This window comes from Saccopteryx bilineata, chromosome 3 (assembly GCF_036850765.1).
Source record: "Saccopteryx bilineata isolate mSacBil1 chromosome 3, mSacBil1_pri_phased_curated, whole genome shotgun sequence".
NCBI lineage: Eukaryota > Metazoa > Chordata > Mammalia > Chiroptera > Emballonuridae > Saccopteryx > Saccopteryx bilineata.
Genome location: NC_089492.1, coordinates 127,869,817 through 127,890,686, shown reverse-complemented (window position 1 = coordinate 127,890,686; position 20,870 = coordinate 127,869,817). Strand labels below are relative to the sequence as shown.

The 20,870-nt window shown below is 54.1% G+C and overlaps 1 protein-coding gene across 16 annotated transcripts in view; it reads right to left on the bottom strand.

The window, feature by feature from the left end:
- DYSF (dysferlin) overlaps window positions 1-20,870 on the bottom strand; it is a 224,706-nt gene that overhangs the window by 81,580 nt on the left and 122,256 nt on the right. For all 16 annotated transcript variants that reach the window (XM_066267354.1, XM_066267358.1, XM_066267356.1 and 13 more), the window contains 2 exons: window positions 7,511-7,604; window positions 6,887-6,964 (listed from right to left, as the gene is read on the bottom strand). In XM_066267354.1, the coding sequence (XP_066123451.1) occupies window positions 6,887-6,964; window positions 7,511-7,604 (172 nt within the window). The remainder of the gene's footprint in view (window positions 1-6,886; window positions 6,965-7,510; window positions 7,605-20,870) is intronic.

Sequence of the window (20,870 nt, the reverse complement as noted above, 5' to 3'; positions counted from 1 at the left end):
ACCTATGGACCTGAGTGCCTATAATTTAGGAGAGGAGCAAAGGGCCTGGAGAAGAGGCTCCTCTGGCTTCTCTCATTGGGGCGTCAGCCTGGGGGTAGGGTACAGTTTGTTGCCATTTTATAAGATTCAAAATGCCAAATGCTGAGGGTATGTGACAAGAAAGTCTAGGGATACAGGAGGCTGGCAGTGAATGCTAAATATCTGCGAGAGAGGAGCCCAAATGCTCTACCACATGCCCTGCACCCTCCGCACAGGCCCCATCCTGCAATACCTTGCATCCTCTGAGCCTCATAGTTCAACCCCAATGCTGTCCTTAACTCTCAATGTGACCTCAAAAGGACCTAATGGTCTGTGCCTTGCTAGCCTCAGAAGGTTGCTAGGATGAGAAGATAGGATTTCCCCACAAACATTTGAGCAGGACAAGCTCCATGCCTTCAAGAGACCAAGTGGCATGTCATAGCCAATGCACAGGAGGTGGCAAAGAGAGAGGGTAAAAGAGGTAGGAAGGTTGAGCTGGGCAACAGGAAGACTCCCATTATGGGATGGAGGGAGGAACGTCTAAGATTCTGGCTGTCACCCAAGAAGGGAGAAGAGTAGCTAAGTTCGGAGGCAGACGCTGTGGGCTGAACACTGCTAGATTTGGCTGACAGGAGGCAGCCACCAGCCTGGACAAGCTTGTTGGCCTCAGGTACTGAAGTACAATGGGTCAACCCTGGAGGACTTCCTGTAGAAAAGTGGTTTGGAACTTGATTCTGGGGGTAGAAGAGGGCAGTGGGAGGCTCTTGGCAGGGAAAGAGGCAGAGGAGAAGTGCCACCACCTCTCGCCGCCCCTACCTGGTGGGAGGCTCCCTGGCACGGGGCTCCCCCTTCCATGCACCAGCCTGGCAGGCCTGGCCCAAGCCCTTCCCTTCCTGCCTCTGGCAGGGCCCAGCGGCGTCTGTGCATTTAATGAAACCGTCTGGCTGTGATACCATCAGCTCCAAGCTCGGCAGAGAACCTCTCCCTGGTTCCAGTAAGGGAAAGAGGGACCATTCCGATAAATAAAACCATATTAGAGAGCCGGCGAAAAAGCCCCTTTTGTTCCCACCCCCTGTGCTTCCCAACGCTTTATTTTTATAAGCGTGCGAGTCCCAGACCGACCGCGTTTACACAAAGATCACAATTGCACATTGTAGCGGCTGTGCACACTGTATTGGTGTTGGCAGCACCCCCCACGCTGGCCCCTGAGCAGGCCGACTCTTTCCAGCAGCCCCATCAGCGCAGGCAATGAGCTCAGTGCTGGGGGACAGGGAGGGGGTGGCTTTCAAACAAAAATCACCCAGACCCACACACGTGCCCCGCCCGCCCATGGGAGGAAAAAACACACAACAAAGGCATTGTAAAGAGCAGGCCTGGAGGCCTGGGGCCTCAGACACTGGGCTACTGTATGCTGGGGCCTGGCCTCCCCATGCAGGGCTCAGCCCCTCCTAGAAAAAGAAACAAGTGGGGGTGGGTGTTGCTGAAGCAAGGTGGTCAGATGAAGGAAAGCCAGACACACAGACACATCCCTCTTCCAGAGAAGCCACGAGCAGGGAGAAGCAGATCCCATGAAGCAGTGAAGGACAGTGAGGGGCTATGTCTTCCCTGACCACCCCAGCCCAGCCAAGACTCTCTGCAGGGTCACCGCCCCCACAGGAGAGGAACAGCATGGGCCCTCAGGCCTTACCCCCGCCAAGCCACACAGAGCACCACCAGAGCTGAGGCCAAATGCAGCTGGACTGGAGCTCCCTGGGGACCACAGCTGCCCTGTGCAGTTCCTGCCACGAACATAGAGGTTCTGCCGAACCCCATCCCCACGAGAGGGCCCAGGCAGGTGATTCTTTTGCTGGACTTGGAGCCCTGCATCTCAGGTCTGCTGCTCAGACCTCCCTGGACCTCCAGAGAGGACACACCTGCACTCACAGTACACTGAGCTTTCCTCCTGGGCCTTCCCACCAACCAGCTCAGAGCATCGGAATTGGGGACAGGGTGGGCAGCACCATCCCACTTGTCAGAGAGAGAGTTCTGCCCCAGGAAGTCTAAGTCACTAGCTCATGCTCACACAGGGCCAGGACTAGAAGCTACAACTCATAGCCCAGTGCTCCTCTGCCTGTTCACAGGAAAAGAGTCCTTAAGAGAGAGTAGGTTGCATCAGTAGTAAAGCAATGCGAATGCAAACTACAATACAAAAATAGTTTTGCTATAAAATTAAGAAAAATTAGGTAGAGCTATAAAACCCAGTGTTGGCAAATATTTGATGACCTAGGTATACTCTCCTCTATGGCTGGACGCAATTCAGCAACTCTTCAGGAAAGCAATTGGGCAGCATGCCCAGGAAAACATAAAACTGTTTATACCCTATTTCCCATATTCCTGGGAATCATCCAAATTAACCAAAAACCTATATGTACAAAGATGTTCACTCTAGCATTATTTGTCATCCATCATTCATTCAGTATACAATTATTGACTAACGAGAATGTGGTAGGTAAGCATAGTGCTAGGAATATAAAGATAGATGAATGAGACACGAACCAGGCTCTTAAGATCATGACTACCAACTAGAAGTGGTAACTAAACCACAGTTACAATACAAGGTAATGTGCAACTTAACAGTGGAGAGTATAAGATGCTGGAGTTCAGAGGTGCCCAGTGTAGCCTGGTGGCACCAAGTCAATCTTCCCAAAGATGGTCTCCTACCCAGCATCTCAAGAACATGGAAGTTACCAAAGCAGACCCAGGGAAAGAGGCTATCTAGGCACCCAGCAGAGATGAGGAAAGGCACCGAAGGGCACAGATGCTCAGGAAATAGCAAGGAGCTGGTCTGGCTGGCGGGGAAGCAAGCACCCAAGGCAGAGGGGACTAAGGAGGGAGCAGGAGGCAAGCAGATCACAAACGTCCTGGAATCATGCTGAGCAATTTGGACTGAGTCCTAGATAGATCGCTGTTTCCCCAAATATGTCCTTCAACATGCAAATCCGCTGGGGAGCTAATGAGTGCTTAAATAATCAAACAGGCTCCTCTGTGCAGCCACCTCAGAGCCTCTCGATGCCACTGCACATTGTAAATCGCAAAGAGTGTCGTGTTTCCCGGTCTGTCTTTCTCAGGAACCCTTTTTAAGTGGAGCATTTCACAAGCCTCCAATGCACCTTGGAAAACAGTTCCTTAAGCTCAACTAGAAAATTCCCCCAACCAGAACCAGCCTTAACAGAAAGCTGTGCTTCAAAAGAGGGGGGTGGACCCTGACTGGAGTCCCGAGATGGAAAGCCCAAAAGCAAGAACACCCAGCCTCACCCAGGATAGGGTCTGGGTTTGGGGGAACATTAAAGCTCTGTCCCCACAGCAGTGACCTCAGCTTCAGGGCAGCCACGTTTCATCAGACCTCACTACAGACTGGCCTCGCAGCGATACCCCCTCTGGACCACCCAGCTGGCACAGCTCTGACCTCCCAGGAACCACGAGGCCAACAAAGAGGGCACAGGACCTTCTGTTTTCTTGACAGATACCAACCCTTGGCATCTGCTCCACTCACCATCTCTCATTCATTTAGTTAGCCAGGTAGGCACCCTGAGCCCACTTACCTGTGAGACTCTCAAAGACAAGTCTCTGTGTCCCACCTGCTAGTGGCCATTCTCTGGAATGTAGTGACCTCAAAGAAGAGCTGCCCAAGAGTTGTCTGTCTTGATGGCAGTTCTGCAAACAGAGCTCATGGTTCTCTCAAACCACAGCAGTGTTGGTGCCCGACTGGGGGAGGGGCAAAGCAGAATTCCCAGGGGTGGGGGGCAATTTGACAAAGCAGACTGCTGTCTCCCCAACTGCCTTTGAGAAATATCAGTCTACAGTGAAGGGCAACTTCCGGGAAGTGATGCCACCCGTTAGGTATGGTGTTGAGGACATGATTTCCAAGTCCTCTCAAGTCACAGCTTTTCCATTTAAAGTAAACCCAGCACCTTCTCTAGGTACTTGCCAGGCAGTGGCCACTCCAGCCCAATACCAAAGAGAAGTCATTTGAATTAAACATCATTTTACATTTCTTAGGCCCAAGTGCTGCACGGGCCACATAATACCCATAACCACATGCCACGCATGGCCCTCCAGTGGTCCAGAGAATTGCACTGGACATCCACTCACATCCCACCCGAGGTGACATCCTCGGGCAGCCTGGAAAGCAGTATGTTCACAAGTCTGTCTCCTTTTTCTGACTGAGTTTAATATTATTCCACCAACGTTTCATGGGCAATTCCTGCATGTTTCCCCAAACCCTGGGCCAGTGAGAGGGAAGCAGACACAGCCGGGTCTCCAGGCAGCCCCTAGGCCCACAGATGGGGGCCAAGCAGGAGCCCACCCTGTGGGGAAAGGCCCAGCGCACCGCATCAGAGCTGACAGCACTTCCCCAGGAAAGGCCACTCTGCCCCAGACCCTGGCGGGCGGCCCTGTGGAGACGGGATCACACAGCGGGCTCTGAGCTGGACCCTCCCCTGGCCCCAGACATTCTGGATTCACACATGAGTTTCCTCTGAGAAATGCCAGCCGGTGGCCATACACCGCCTCCGGCCGCCAGCCACCCCAGGGTCAGTTCCAGGGGAGAAATTGCTTTGGTTTAGGGTTTGGGAGTGAAAATAAACACTCCGGGTTTTATAGGTTCACCATGCTGACTGCTGTGTTCCTTTCCAGCAGCTGCTCAATCAGGCCTTTCATTCAGCAGCCAGCGGCCTCCGAGGAAGCCCTGGGCAGTGCCCTCGGCGCTCAAGGGATGTTTATTTGGGGGAGGGGCGGGTCCAGGACGGAAAGTGTGACGTCTCCGCAGACGGGTACCAGGCTGACGCGGGCCTACGTCGCCAGCAGCGCACACTGCCTCCCCGCGCGCCTCGGAGCAGCTCCTTCTTGGCAGGGCGAGGGCTGCCAGCGGCCCACACAGCCCAGCCAGGGCTATCCACCTGAGCCCGCGTCACCGTCCACCCAGCACAAGCCGGCTGCCTGCACCCCCCCCCCCACCACCGCTCCACCCACCCCAAACGAAAAGGAAACAAGGTTGTGAATTAGCCCCACGTCCTTTTTTTGCAGGGCACATTCTGAGTGTCAGAAAGCCTCCTGGCAGAATTTCCCCAGGAGCTGCAGCTGCCGGCTCCTGACCTGCCAATCCCTGCCTGCTGGTTTTGCTCGTGCCTTGCAGAGGGCATTCTCAGGACCCTGCACCCAAACCACAGAGGAGAAACCGCCCCATCCACCCTGCACATGGCTGCAGAGGCTGGAGAACAGGCCCCCCAACAAGAGGGGAATGCAGAGAAGCAAAGCTGTTGGCAAGGGGAACTAAAGAGGTCCCTGCGTGGGAACGGGGAAGGGGGCTGGGGAGGACAGGCACATAGCTATAAACTGCAGAGCCACTCTATGAACAGAAGATCATTCTCAAAGCAGGACTCAGTTCTACTCAAGCATTTGGAGGGTGATATGTCACCTGTCAGGTATTTAAACTCCAGCAATTGAATTAAGCTGAGTTTCAGTTTCTTTGTCTATAAAACAGGGGGTGTTAAATACCTACTTCACAGAAGAGTTATAACAGTTACATGAAATAATGTCAGTAAAACGCCTGGGCTCATAGTGAGCACTTCAATAAGTGTTAGTTCTTCAGATATGAAGTGCTGCGGGTCCAAAGGTAAGACAAGGTCCTTGCTGGAGGAGCTCAGGGTCATAGTGGGGAACGTGTGGCAGAGATAGATGGCAACTGATCTGTGCAGTGAGTAGGTCAGGGCTCTGAGGGGTGCTGGCCAAGTGCTGAGAAAGGAACAACCAGCTCGGCTTGGGGAAGAGTCGGAAGGCATCTGGGCTGGGTCTTGAAGGATGAGTGGAGTTTGCTAGGTTAAAAATAGGGAGGGAATGCATTCTAGGCAGAGAGAACGCTGACTACAGAGGTGAGAAATATGACAAATGTTGACAAAAGTTGGTGGGGCCAGAGCCAGTGAACAGAGGGGAATCAGGGAAAAATGAAACTGGCAAGATCCATGGGGTCAGATCACAAAAGAGCCCTCTGCCAGGCTGAAAGAGTTGAGAATTTACCTGTAAGTGTCTACACGTGAAATCAGGGGACTGACATGACCAGCTCTGTCTGGGGCAGTGCAGAATGAAGCAGGGATGTCAGGAGATGACCGAGGGTCCAGATACAAAGGGACATCTTTGAGAAAGTTTCAGGAACCAGAATCAACAGGACTAGGTGACTGACTGATGGGTAATAGCACGTGCTGATGTGACACCAGGACCAAAGTGGGAAATGCAGATGCCTGGACTGGAGGGAGCTGCTGTCATAAGAGGTTCAGTTTGGACAGGATGAACTGAGATGCCTCTGGGGTATGGAGGGGGGACCTAAGACGTGGCTGTACATGAGGGGCTCCTAGGGCATCCTGGGGGGTACCTAAGATGTGGCTGGACATAAGGGCTCCTAGGAACTAAAAGCTTCCCTAACATGAGCTGTCACTAAAGCTGGGGGAAAGGGGGACCCCAGTGCCCAGAGAAGAGGACACAGATAGACTCCTGGGAACTCAGAGGGCTGTGAAGCACCTGGGTAGGAGTAGGTAGAGCAGTAGGAGGCTGCAGGAGACCCAGGAGAGAGGGTGCTCTGCGGGCCAAGGCCAGAGTGGCTTTCAGGAGAGGATGGTCAGTAAAGCCAAACCCTGCAGAGGGTCAAGCAAGCCACCTGACAACTAGGAAGCCACAGTGACCCTGGCAACAACAGCCACTTCTACATTCCCAGCAAACAGAGCCCTCCACCTGCAGGAGAAGCCCCGGGCTATGTTCCCTATGGTCCGAAGGCCCAATGGCTCAGTGCCCAGCTCTCAGTCCCTGATCCCTGGCTCTCTGCCTTTCTTCCACCTACCAGAAAAAGAGTCCTTGTCCATCGCGGGCAAGTCCCGGGCCTGGTACATGTAGCAGCGTAGATGGTAGCGGTTTCCATCTGCACCAAGGAAGAAACAGAGATACCAGGTGAGGGGCTGGAGGTGGCTAAGAGCTGGGGCTAGAGGAAAGGGTGGAGTCTGTCCCTAGGAAGGGCGGCAGACAGAGGGGCTGAATGATAGAAATTACACATGTCACATTCTGCAGAAGTGAACCACTCAGAGTCAGAATAGACTGCAGCTCAAAGGTGGGACACCTGAGTAATGTCCTTGGGCCTGGCGAGAGCTGGAGAGAGAGAGTAGAGGAGGAGGAGAAGGGGAAGAGGCTAAATGGATGATGGGAGAATCCAGAATGCAGAAGATCTTAAATGCCCTTGAAGCTTAGAGCTGACATACACATGTCATAAATAGACGGGCATGTGCATCTGCACACACACACATACACACACTCACACCAAAAGACAGTGACTCACCAAAAAGCACACACACACAGACTCAGTTTTGCACAGACCTACATATACACCTGACCACAGAGCCCCATAGAAACAGAAACGTAAGATCACACACCCACCCATATCACCCTAGAGTCACCTCGAAGCATCACTTACAGTCGAAGATGCAGGAAATGGTGGGTCTGTTCACACCAAAGCTCAGGGTGGAGACAGACATGGAATCCTCACTCCTGTCATCCACCACGCCGCCCTGGAGACACAGAGATGGTCACAACAGATTCTGATCCCAGGCCTGCGAGTGACAGGGAGACTGACCCAGAAAGCCCAGTTCCCCAGTCAGGAGAGCTCTAGACAGCCCCTGAGCAGCTGCGAGCTGGGCCATCAGCCGCTAACTTCACTCTAGGGTAGCTCATCCCCTCCTACAGTCCACAGACTTCAATATCAAGTCCACAGGGAATTTTTTCTCCCTCCTTAGGGGACACCAGACAAGCCAGAATGGAAGTTTGAGTTATTCCAGTCCAAAAGGTTGGAGTGATAGAAGGACAAACTTTCAAGAGAATCTGCAGGGAAGATCCAGTGGTCTGCTCAGTGGGATGGGTTAAGAAGAGCCAAAGTCTGGAGAACCTTATCTAGCATCTTGGTCCATCTCTGCATGACTGGGACAGTGCTGGTGCCAGGGACACACAGGCACTGAGCCGGGTCCCCAGGTTCAGGCTGAGGCCAGAGGCAGGGACACGAGCAGGAGGCAGTGCAGGTCTATACCCAGGCTCAGAAACCAGTCTGTCCATAAAGCTAGACAGTCACTTCCCTCCCCTTGTCCTCATTAGCCCTGGGCTCTAACCACTTGCTAATAAACCCCCTCCCCTGGACCAATGCCCACCTCCCTGATGCACTGATACCCTCACTGCCACCTCTGCCACACTGCCACCCCTCATTGGGGTCCTGTGCAGTTTGGGGGACTTGGGGACCCTATAGTGACCAAGGACCACACAAGAATAGAAAATGCTCCAGTCACACCCCAGCCCAACCTCCCAGACTTGGCTTCCTATGACATCAAGCCCAGGAGCCTTCCTTGGCTAGGAGCTCAGCGAAGGGGCTGGGAGAAGCTGGGCGGCACTCCCACACCACCTGCTCCCTCTGCTGTCACTCAGATTTCTCCAGCTCCCTCGCCCCTCCCCCCACATCTGCTCCATTCTTTGTCCAGTCCCTATTCAAAACTCACAAGCACACATACCCTTGAAAGGAAACCCTGACATCCCCTTGAATGACCTGTTCATCCCTCTTAGGCCCACCCAGAATGGCTACTTCCCAGGGCCACTCTGCTGGCCAGCTCGGATCCCCATCCGCCTACAAACATTTCCCAGGAACCTGAGCCTCTCGCAGGGGACTCTGGAACTACCCAGTCCCGTCCCCCCCCCCACCCCGTGCCTCCAAATACAAAGTACATGGCCACTTCTGTGCCCCTCCTCTGCAAACCATGCCCACCTTTGGGGCCCAGCCCCAGTCCCCTTGTCCAGGAAGGTTCCCTGGATGCTGGCCCTCACACTTCCGATATGCCTACACTCAAGAGCCAGACGAGTGTCATTACCCACAGGCACCATTTGGCTCCCCAAATCGTTTTGTGGCTCTCACTATCTGAAGGGTCCTTGTCACACCCTCAGTGACCTGTCCCATGTCCCCCACCCAACACCAAGGTGTACTTCCTTCAAACCCAGTCCTCAGCTTCGGGTAGGGCACGCTCCCCAAGGATGGCCCAGAATCACACCTGATCCCATTGCCAGAAGAGCCATCGACCACCCCAGTCCTGCCTGGTCACTCTGGGTCAACAAAGATGCATCCTAAGGGCAGGCCAGCCTTCTTCTGCCCCGTCCCTGAAAAGGGGCACATGAAACATGCACGCAGGAAAGACATGTGCATCTCCCAGGGGACTCACCGAGGTTCTCCCACAGCGGGGCAGGCTCTGGCTCCCGCCACAGGGCACCCCCACCTGCGGCAAGGAGATGCAATGACCCCTTCCTTTGGCCACAACTTTGACACAAGCTCTAGAACCAAGTTACTTGGATTCCAATTCTGGCCTTGCCATTTACTGGCTGTGTGGCTTTGTAAACTTGGAATATTTCTACAGTATCTGTCTCAGAGAGTGGCTATGATTATTAAGGAGGTAAATTACATGTTATTCTTAGAATACCACTTGGTCCATAATAATTGCTCAATAAATGTTTGCTACCGACCATCTTATGAGAGAAATAAGGCACAGGCAGGACAGGGGAGGATGAGTCATACACTATAAAATTAGTAATTGTGCTCAGGGGTGGTATTCATATCTACCATATTTGTTCAAAATTATTCTCAGAGCTGGAAAAGTGAACATTTCAGAAGCCACAGCCCTAGGCAGAAATCAAAATCAATCAAACAATCAGTCTCTACACACACACACACACACTAGAGCAAGAGAAGAGGGAGAGGTATCATACTGCAAACAGGGAAGCCTATTATAGAAAGACCCAAAGGCCACCATGCCTGACGCCCCTCCCAGGCAGGTGCGGACCTGAGTGTCCAGGGCTCCAACCAGGAGAGGCGGCTGGCCTGGCTGTGCTGCACTGGCTTCTTGCCAGAGCACGCACCGAGTCCAGCAGCTAATGGCTCCCGGTTTCAGGGTCTGCGAGGCCACACATAGGGCTGGACCTGGGGGGCCCAGCAGGCCACTGCAGGCGTGAGGTGCAGGCACGCCAAGGAAAGCAACTCAGGACGCTGGAAACGGCTTGGCCAGCCCCCGGGTGCAACAACGCGTAGCACACGCAGCTCAATGCATGTTGGTGGGGGTGAGGGAGGTTCGGCTGGAGTGGGGTGGAAGACCAGGACTCTGCAGCCCCTTCACCTTGGCCAGGCAGCACACGTGTGCCCCCCAAAAGGTAGTAGTTGGAGCAAGCACAAGGAGCGAGGCCGCCTCTGCCCTCCACAGCCTCCAGAGTTTCTTCTCTCCCTCCAGGTGCCTACAGGGACCTCCCTGCTTGCAAATCACTGCCGGGGCACATCCGCACTCACCTCACACCTCCTCTAGGTGGCCTCCCCCAGCGGTCTCCCATCAGCGCCACTCCCACCAAAGGCCTCTAAGACTTTGGCAGCACTTTCTGCGTCTCTGTCCAAGGGCAGGGCTGCCGCCTGCGATCAGAAAAGGTGTCCCCTTCCCTAGGATTTCCCCAAAGGCACAGGCCAGGTATCTCAGGTCCAGCTCAGTGCCTGGCCCACAGCAGGCTTTGGCACTGAGAATGGCCATTCTTCAAAGCGGTGTATGGGTGTCTTCTCCAGGAATGCCCCTTACACTGCCAGGGGTTCTCCATCTGTCCTACCTCCAACGGACGGGCCAGCGACCCATGCCTCCACCACCACCCCGCTCTGCCACTCCACAGGGCCCTCTGCCACGCCCACCCCAAACCCCTACCCCATCTGCCAACCCAAGTGTGGACCTGCCTCCTCCCTCCTTTCACCCCCACCTCACAGAGATGGGCAGGGTTTGTTGGAAAGAATCAGGGTGAAACAGGAGGTGGGCTGAGAGACAGCCACTAACCAGAGTCCTGTAGTTGCCCTGGCTCCCGCCCAGGGCAGATATCCACTTCACAGCTGGCCAACATCTTCACATCCTCCGACTCTCCTAGAGGGACCTGAGCTCTCCACGAGACCTTCAGACCCTGGGAGCAGACGGAAAGCTGGCTCTCTCTCCCAGCAGCCTTGGCCTTTGAATTGAGTCTCCAGGAGTTAGGAGCTTGCCGGTTGCCCGGGACTCACACTGTGGGTCAGGGGAGCAGAGCTGGGTGCCACAAGGAAGTTTAGTTCCTAAAACTCGTTCTCCTTGTTGTAAAGTGACAATCGTGGTAACACCCAGTACATTGGACTATTAAAAATGCAGGTATTGGCCTGACCTGTGGTGGCGCAGTGGGATAAAGCGTCGACCTGGAACACTGAGGTCGCCGGTTCGAAACCTTGGGCTTGCCTGGTCAAGGCACATATGGGAGTTGATGCTTCCTGCTCCTCCCCCTTCTCTCTCTCTCTCTGTCTCTCTCTCTCACTCCTCTCTCTCTAAAAAAATCAATAAATAAAATATTTTTTAAAAAATGCAGGTATTTTCGATCTTGGCACTATGGATATTTTGGGACAGATAATTATTTGTTGTGAGAAGCTGTCCTGTTCATTGTTTGAATGATTAGCAGAACCCAGGGGCTCTCCCCAGTAGATGCCCATAGCATCCCCTCAGCCCTCAGTTGTGACCACCAAAAACATCACCAGACATTGCCAAATGTCCCCTAGGGGCAGGGTAGGGAATAGAAATTCACCCCAATTGAGACCCACTGGTAAAAATTAAATAAAATGCACCCACTGGCCTTGGCAGGTCCCTGCACTCAGTAAATGGTATTAATGGTGTCAGTTTACCTCTTTCATCTCTCCCATCTCGTGTTAAACAATACCCTCCCCTCCTTACTGTCTGCCCTTCAGCTTTCCGTAAATTTGGACTCTATCATCTTCTCTCTTCCACAGGACCTTTGCACAGGCTCTTCTCTCCAGCCGGAGTATCCTCCCTGATAAGCTAACTTGAGCTCTTCCTTCAGCTCAGTAACCACTGAGGTCTTGACACCTCCTTGACTGCCTTGCCTGTGTCAGCATTCCCAACCCAGCCTCTCCTAGTCTCTCCCCTGCATCCATCTCTCCATGTGTATAGTCAGCTCACACATGCTCCTTTAACCCCTGCGCGCAGCGCAGTGTCTGGCATTTAGGACCCGGTTAAAGACTTAAGTCCCCAGCATTCCCCACCCTAAACCAGGAATGCAGCACTCGGTCCTAGAGTCCCAGGGAAAGGGACAGGAAAGTGTGCACCAGACAGCACCCTCCCACCCTCAAGGAGGCTCAGGATCTGACAGCACTACAAAAAGACAAGTGACGTGGATCCACTGCACCCCAGGGTGGGGCCATCTGTGGAGTGAAATGGATTGAGGTGGGCCCTTGGGAAATCCCATTCAGGAAGGCTCCCTGGAGGAGGAGCAAGAGGAGGGTACTAGAACAGGGAGAGTAGCTGCGTGCTTTCCCCTGAGCTTAGGGGAAAGGCTTGGCTAGAAGGGTGACCTGGGGCCGGGGTAAGGCACAGCCAGGAAAGAGGGCTGGCTCTCTCTTGGAGCCCTGGGCAGAGCCAGGTTGCAGGGGAGGCTGATGTTCTGGTTTCCCCCCACCCAACCTTCACTCCCACTCCATAGGCACACTCTTCCTCAGCCCCAGGGCCAGGCCCCGGGCATTGGGTTTCCCACAGTCACATTCCTGCCTCCATAGCTCATGTCAATGAGACTCCCTGGCTGGGGCTGGCAGCCACGCGGTCTGCGGCCATGCACTCTGCCTCGGGGCTCGCTGTGTAAGGGATCCTGCCGCTGGCCCAGGGGACTGGGTAGCCTCCAGCTGCTGCCTCCCAGCTGGCAGCCACGGCTCCTGGAGGAACCTGAGCTTAGAAGTGAGGGACTCTCTCCCTCCCAGATGCCATGGGGCTCCTCCAGGGGTCTCCAGAGCCCATAACCAAGCGTACCTTAGCCTGCTGATGGATCTGCCCCAGAACCTCAGGGTGGCCACCACATTGTGAGGAGGTGGCCAGGTTCTAGGGAAGCAAGCAGTCTGTGAAGGGAACTCCTCAACTGGCCTAAACTGAACCCAAGACCAGCACGAGGCCACTACGGTGTCTGAGGTTCCTTGGGCACCACCAGCTGTCACTCATACACATACCTCCTCCCTCTGGCACGGGCGCACTGCCCCACCCAGGGCCTAGAGGTAGGGTTCCATCCATAAAGTGGAGGCAGGAGGAGGACAGAAGGGACAGGAGCCGAGGTAGATGACACAAAAGGACACAGGCTGAGCAGTGGGCTAAGCTGGCAGAGGACAGAACCCCAGCAGCCACAACCATGGCAGTAAGGAAGGGAAAACAGAGCCTCAGCAGTATCCTGGGGGCCAGCAGGGCACTCCCCTCCCAGCCAGCACAGTCAAGTAGATGTGCATGAGGGGGGGGGGGGGGGCAGCTGTCCTCCTTGCTTTACGGGGAGAACTCAATTCCTGTGTATGAGGGACCCAAAGAGCACAGGGGACAGCTCCTGGGAAGGGAGCTACCATTGAAAGGTCCCATGTCTTCTCTCACATAAACAGGATCTCGCCCCACCCGCTACCCCATCCCGCACCCCACCCCCGCACAGTAAGTACTGGAGCCAACTTACATGGCTCATGAGAACAGATCATTAAAATTTCAGCCATTTTGCAAGATAGTTGTTAAACACAGCCATTTGTAAAAATTAAATGATATAAATGTATAACTACAGAAATGATTTCCACAAAAAGGTGATAAATACTCAAACACATCACTTCCTAATTATTTTACTACCTGTACTGCTATCCTGCTCCTGAGGTTATGTCCAGTATGTCCGTGGGGTGTACAGTACAACGGGCTTCTGCCCATCTCTCCCCATCTCCATGATCATGGTATCACATTGCTGGCATGGAAGAGGATGTGGCAGAGATACTTACACCATGGAAATGAACAAATGCTACAAACCAGGGCTGAATTTGTTGTCTGGGGTTTTTTGGAGAGCCTATTGTTAAACGCTGACCGGCACAGCCCTAGGCTGACCTGCCAGGATCTCTTCCTCACTCTGGTCTTTGCTGGGACAGCCCAAGAACACCATGGTAGAGTGCTACAGACTGCATTGCCCCATCATTATCCATAAGATTTTTCACAATACTCACATGTGAAAACACAGCTAGAATAATTATTATGTGTCTTCTCTGTGCCTCAGTTTGCTGACCTGCAAAATGGGATTACGAATAAAACCCATCTCTTAGGATTGCCGCGAGGGCTAAGTGAGATGATACAGGAACAGGAAAGAGGGCGATGCTTGACACATAGCATGTGCTCTAGGACAGCTGGCCAGCTTGGTCCAGAAAGGCCAGAGAGTAAATACTTTGGCCGTTGAAGGCTACATGGTCTCTTCCGCAACCACTGAGCTGCCACCGCAGCAGGCCCGCGTCCACAGACCGCGCACTCACTCATGTAGGAGCACAGCTGTGTGGGTGAAACCCAGTCTACACGAACAGGCACAGGCCAGAGCTGGCCTGGGGCCCTAGTGCACTGAGCCCTGCTCTATAAGGGGAGATTATTTTTGTTATGTTGTTTTCACTTCTACCTGATAAGTGAAAACACTAGAACCCAGAGAGGTTAAAATCTTCCCAAGGGTAGCACAGCCAATTAGCTGGCAGAGCCAGGGGTCTGCCGGCACCCCCTCAGGGCTCTTTTCAGTTCCTGCGTCCTCACAGAACTCAGAACCTGAGCAGTCCTGGGCAGGACGGGGCCAAGTGCCAAGTCAGGGCCTCGGGGAGCACGGGGCCCATGTCCCTGCCGTGGCGACTCTGGCCTCAGCGTCCAGGGAAACCCCACATAGGCCAGCAGGCCAGGCCAGAGGAGGGGAACCCTTTCAAAGCGGGAACTTGGGAACACACAGATCTCCCTTCCTACTTGGGGCTGATTGCAACCTTAAGTGGAATAGCAGCTGAGGGTGCAACCCCATTTAATTTACAGCTGGAGCCAAGACTTGGAAGCAGCTGCTAAACTCCTTGCAAAACTACCGGCTGGCTCCTGGGGAGTGGGAGTGGAATCAGGAAACCTGGAGAATCCACGATGCCACGTGTGGGCTGGCGCGAGTGTCTGTGCATGTGTCCCTCAAGGGCTTCCACGTTTTCGCCTGTGGAGGTTGCAGGGAATGCTCCAGCAGGTTTTATCCGTGACAGAATGCCTCAGTAATTAGGGTAACTGTGTGTCCCAGTTTGCCAGGAACAGCCCCGACTGTTTTCCAGCATGGTTATTAATAGTGTCCCCAGCCAGACAATGCACGAGAAGCTCACCCTAGGAATGTTGGATGCAGACTGTCATGCACATACAATGACATGCGTGGGGGCACCCAGCACATCCACTCAGACACTCACATATCGCACAGACACATGTGTAGCTGGGCCCTTCAGACATCAGTATCCAAACCCTGAGCTAGACAGACCAGGGTGTGTACATTTAGAGGAATTACCCAAATGTTCTTCTATGTGGGGGAGCAGGAGGGGCAAGGAAGCCCCTGCCTGAGAGGGCAGCTAGCCCTTAAGCTGCCCTGCTAGCACAATGCCAAATACAGAACAGGTGCTCATATTCAAGAGAGCCCAGGGACACCCAGAGCCACCTCCCAATACGAGAGGACTTTGCCAAGGGCCTTGGTTACTTAACCAGGCAAAGCCCTCTCACCTCCCGGTGCTGCCCTTGCTCAGAGGGCCACTCTGGGAACCACTCTAGGTGCCCCACACACAGCAGGGCTCCATCCGGGTCTAGAGAGGGCTCCTCCCTCTGCACCCACATCTCTGCTTTTCAGTTCAAATCTCACTTTACTCCTTTCTGGTATCAGCCTCTCCCTGACCCCCTCCAAGCACTCGGCTCCCAGCTGCCCTTCCCCGCCCCCTGGCCAGGGCCTGGAATGCCTGTCTCTGTACAGCCTCTTCACTTCCGGTCACCACTCAGACCTCTGCCAACCAATTGGAGGCTTCCTGGGGGGGGGGGGGAGGCTGGGTACTAGCTCCCCTCCAGCTGCTGGACGGCTCCAGGGAGGTCAAGCTACTTGACTACCAGAGGGTGATGGCTACAGCCAAGGGCTCTAGCCAGGTGCCCAGGGCCCTCCCTAGGACCCCGCCCAAGGACATTATACCCTAATAGGACTGGGGAGATCCTGGGGACAGAGGGCAGAGCAGCCGCTGTTCTGGCCTTGGTTCTGGAACTGACTCATGCTGTGCCATTGGGCAAACCCCTTCTCAGGTGTCAGTGTCTTCCGGGGTAACATAGGGGCTCCATGTTGTTCTAGAGCAGCACTATCCAACACGCTTTCTGCAGGAATGGAACTGTTCTGTAACTATAACTACATTGTCCAACGTGGCAGCCAGGTGTGGCTGTTGAGGAAATGTGGCCACTGTGACTGGGGAACTGAATTTTCTTATTTTAAATACTTTAAATGTAAATCTAAATAGTCAAATACAGCTAGTGGCTACCGTTCAGTATGATTCTGAACCTCAGTCTCCCCAACTATAAAGATGGGCGTAATAGTAGAATCCAGCCTTCTGGGGATCATTGTGAGAAGAGAATGAGACAATGTACAGGAAGCTCGCAGCCTGATCTTGGGTGCATGGTAAAATGGACTTTAGAATACCCTCTCCTCTTTGAGGTCCTGGATCCCCCTTAAAATTGAAGAAAACTACAGACTTTCCACCAGGATTTCCCATCACAGACACACATATGCTCGATGCTCACACCAGCACATATGCATCACACACACGTGCACACTATGACATGTGTGCTTACACATGAGACACGTGTGCACACACAAGTCACACAGCACACCCACAGCTTTGCATCCAATGTTAACAGGCTCCGGCAGCTGCAAAGCCAGGTGCAGAGCACCTTTCGAACACGGAAGTTCCTTCCAACTCTGAAACTCAAAGGCTACGAGAACAAATCACCAAATCTCCATCTCCTTCCCTCCCTGCCCAGGATCAGGCGTCTCAGAAAACCCTTCCTGACACTCAGGGCCAAGCTCAGAGACCGGGCTCTGGAAAAATCCTTGTGCGTGGAGGGCAGGCCCAGGGCAAGGGCGACAGGACGGATTCTGTGAGCTCATCCCGGCAGCCGTCACCAGAATTCCCAGAGAGGCCGGTGGCGTCAGGAGGGGGTGATTGGGTGGGAGCCCGCAGTGGCGGCAGCAAGGGGTGTGGGGCAAGGAGAGAGCGGCTGGATGGAACTCGCTATAATAGCAGCTTTGTGCTCCGCTTCCCAGCTCCCTGGGAACGCCAGGGAGATTATGAAACCCGGTGTCTTTGGGAATGCCAGGATATTAGCTGGAAAAAGAATAATACGAAAATAAAATAATGCTCACGATGGAGACAGCAGACGATTAGCAGACGGAGCCAGGGCCTCCTGCTCTGTGGAGGGAGCCAGGCTTGGCCCCAGCAAAAGGTTTCAGGGAAAGGCTGCCCGTGCTAATGAGCAGACAGAGCCTGCCTTCCAGCGCGACGTCTTCAGGAAGAGAGCTGGCAAGTTCGACCCAGCTTGCTGGTGAACACGTGGGCCAGGGGAGGGGAGGTAGTAAGCAAGGGGGTGCCACGGGCCTGGTCCTTGGGCTGAGAAACCCAGAAATGTCAGCTTACCAGGAAAGCCACCTGGCCACCATCCACAGTCCTTCCACTATCCTCCAAAAAGCCTCCCTTCTTAGACACTGTCACTCTGGAATGACTTATTCTGCACCCTTGTGCTTCAAAGATGCAAATTCCACTGGGTTTATTTATATTCACCTGTGAATGCCTCTCTTCCTAATCAGACAGGTGTTCCCCCTGAGCCAGGCCTCCACCATCAGATCTAGGGGTCATTAGAAGTAAAGAACACTTTTCTCCCACCAAGGAGCAGAGAGAACATGTCATCTTCCCCTGCCTCCCTCTCCAGGACCCTGGCCACACCTTCAGCCAAGAATGGACACACCCTGCTTCTCTCAGAAAGTCATCCAAGTGGGGGTGGGGGAGGGGACAATGCCACCACCTCCCTCATTCTTCAGGATGCACTGTGTAGTTTACATTCTCGATTCTCAAAGGTGGTCCTTGGACCAGCGGCGCTGCATCACCTGGAAGCTTACTAGAAATGGGGACTCTCGGGCCCCACCCAGACACTGAATCGAGAGTGTGCACTTTAACAAGATCCCCAGATGGCTTCTGTGTCCTTTAGGGTTGAGAAGCACTTATTTACATACATCAATCCTTACACCGTAGAAAGCAGTGACCTTCATGATGAGGTAACAGAGTCACCAAAGGGTTAAACGACTCGTCCACAGCTAGGAAGGGAAGAAGCAGAATTGGAACCAAACCTGCACCACTCAGAAGCCTCACCCATCCCACCACTCCCGCCAAGTGAATCCACAGGCATTGGTGGCCAGTGGGCAAAGACCAGTGCCTGGAACAGTAGCTGAGTCCTGGCACCCAGGAAACCCAACCGTCTGCCCACATGACACAGCGTGGACTCTTGCCCTCTGCCTTACTGGGCATCAGTACATTCCAGGACAAAGAACAGCAAGCTCAGGGATGGGAGCCCAGGCTGGCCTTGGTCCTGGCAAGGAAGCATGTAAAGATGACCATGGAAGGGGAATGTATATGCATGTGTGCATGTGTATGCATATATGTATGTGTCTGTGCTTGTGTGTGTGCAAAGGAGGTTCAATTCACTCAAGTACAGAGGTGGGCAAACAGTTCTTGCCGAATGGGCCTAGGGCCCTGCCTAAATGCCGGCCATACCTCAAGACCACTCAGAACTCGGTAGCCCTCCAACTACATGTTACGGCTGCAGCCCGTCCACCCACCGTCTGCCTTGGTTCTCTAAGTCAGCCAAGTTCCCCAGACTAACGGCTTCGCTGTGGTGGTTCCTTCCATATGTCACAGGTGAGTCACACTGGACTCACAACCCATCACCTTCTCAGTTCTGCTGACTTGACATTTGATTTCAATCCTCCCTCATGACATTTTCTTCCACAGAAATAATAAACAAATTGGTTTCTCTGTTTCTGGGAAATGCCCCACTTCATTCTGTCACCAGGCCATGAAGGCACGGCGGGGGGTCTCCCAGCCTTGCTGTCTTCTTCCCCCATATCCCACCAGCCCCGGAGCCTACCCACACCTCCATCCACGCATCGTCAAGCTCCTCTGGCCTCGTGCACTCTCTCCTGGCCCCCCCACATGGACGCCCAGCCCCCGTGCCCAGCCTCCCTGCCCCGAGCCGCCTGGCAGGCAGCCGCCACATCCGTCTTTTTCACACAGCAAGTCACCATGTGTGTCAGACTTGCCAGGGCCAACCGTGAACTCATCGCTGCCCAGGCCCACCCCACCCCATGGCCTGGCCATGGGAGTCACCCCATTGTCCATCCAGTGGAGCCCCTGAGACCCATTTGACCCTTTCCTCCCCAAACCCTGCCACACCACCTCTTTCCACTCTGGTCCCACTGCTCCCATCCCAGATGCCCACCTCATCCTGGGTCTCTAATCGAGATGCCTGATGGGAGTATCTCCCTCCCAACCATCCTCTACAGCTACTTGATTAATGGGCCTAAAGCCCAGCTCTGACCAGCGCATTCCACTCAGCAGCCCACACAGCTCCCTGCTGCTCACTGACAGAGTCCCGCGGTCATCTGTGCTCTTTGCCCAGCACTGTTTGGGGTTTTCTTTTCCTCTCTCCAACCTGATGGTGCTGTCAACCACAGAAAAGGGACCTGACCCAGCATGGCCAATCAGAACATTCTGATCCTCACCCAGACTCAGGGGCCGGTCAGCCACACACAAGACTATTAACAGGCCCTACCAAGAAAGTGGCTTTCTCCTCTGCTCATCGTCTCCAGCTGTGAGGAAAACAGAGGCTGCCGGGAGAGCTGAGCTATTTTATCCACGGGGCTTTGCTGGCTATAAAGATGATGTCAGCCTTTTGTCACAGGCGCCATCTTTGCTACCACATGGAAGGAGCCAGTGTAACAGTAAGACCAGACAGGAAGACCAAGTCAGAAACATGGAGTCCTGGGACACTCTGTGAACCTGTTTCTCACCAAGCCTAATACTTCATTCACTTATTGGGCTCTTCCCAGCTATCTGAGCCCTGAGACCTCTCTTTTCTCTTTAGGCATCTGAGCTGAGTTTCCACCTGATGAAAACAAGTCCTGCTTCCTTAGGGTGCCTTCCCAGCCTCCTCAGGCCTGGCCCTGATTCTTAGGTCTGCCGGTCTTTATGCCCCTGATCCCAGAGATGGAGCCACATGACCACTGCCAGGCCCTGCCCTGTGTCTGACAAGGCAAAGGGAGTCCCAGAACGCCAGCTCTGCCCCAGCCCTTAACAGCTGTGCTGCCCTACAATGGGTACCTCGCCTTGGCCCACCGCCAAGACCCACAGCTCCTCACCCTGACCAAACGCTCACATGCACACACACAGTTGGCTGCACATGAACAGCCTCAGATTCCATCAGCCAGCACAGCTGGGGAGACCTGCTCCCAGAGGCACAACCCAAATGCCCCTCCCCCAGGGGGGTGAGCAGTGGTGGCTGGATTTCAGAGCGGGTGTCTCATCCTGGGCATCTCACTCCACCTCCCGGAACCCCAGACCGACAGAGCAGGGGACAGGCCATATCCTGGCCCTGAATGTCCGGGTAGGGTCTGCTCATTTCTTTGGGGGAATGCATTATGCTGACGCTGGGTAACCTTGAGCTGACCACAGTCCCACCGGCTCCAGAAAGTACACACTAGAGCAGGACAGCTGACCTGGGGCTCACCTTTGGAGACACATCTCCCCAAATTCCTGGGGATGCCAGTGCAATGGCCTCTGTCCCAGGTGGACTCGTGTCCAAAAAGGACACTCAGGGGTCACTAGACCTCCCTGGCTACTCCCATGGGCTAGGCCA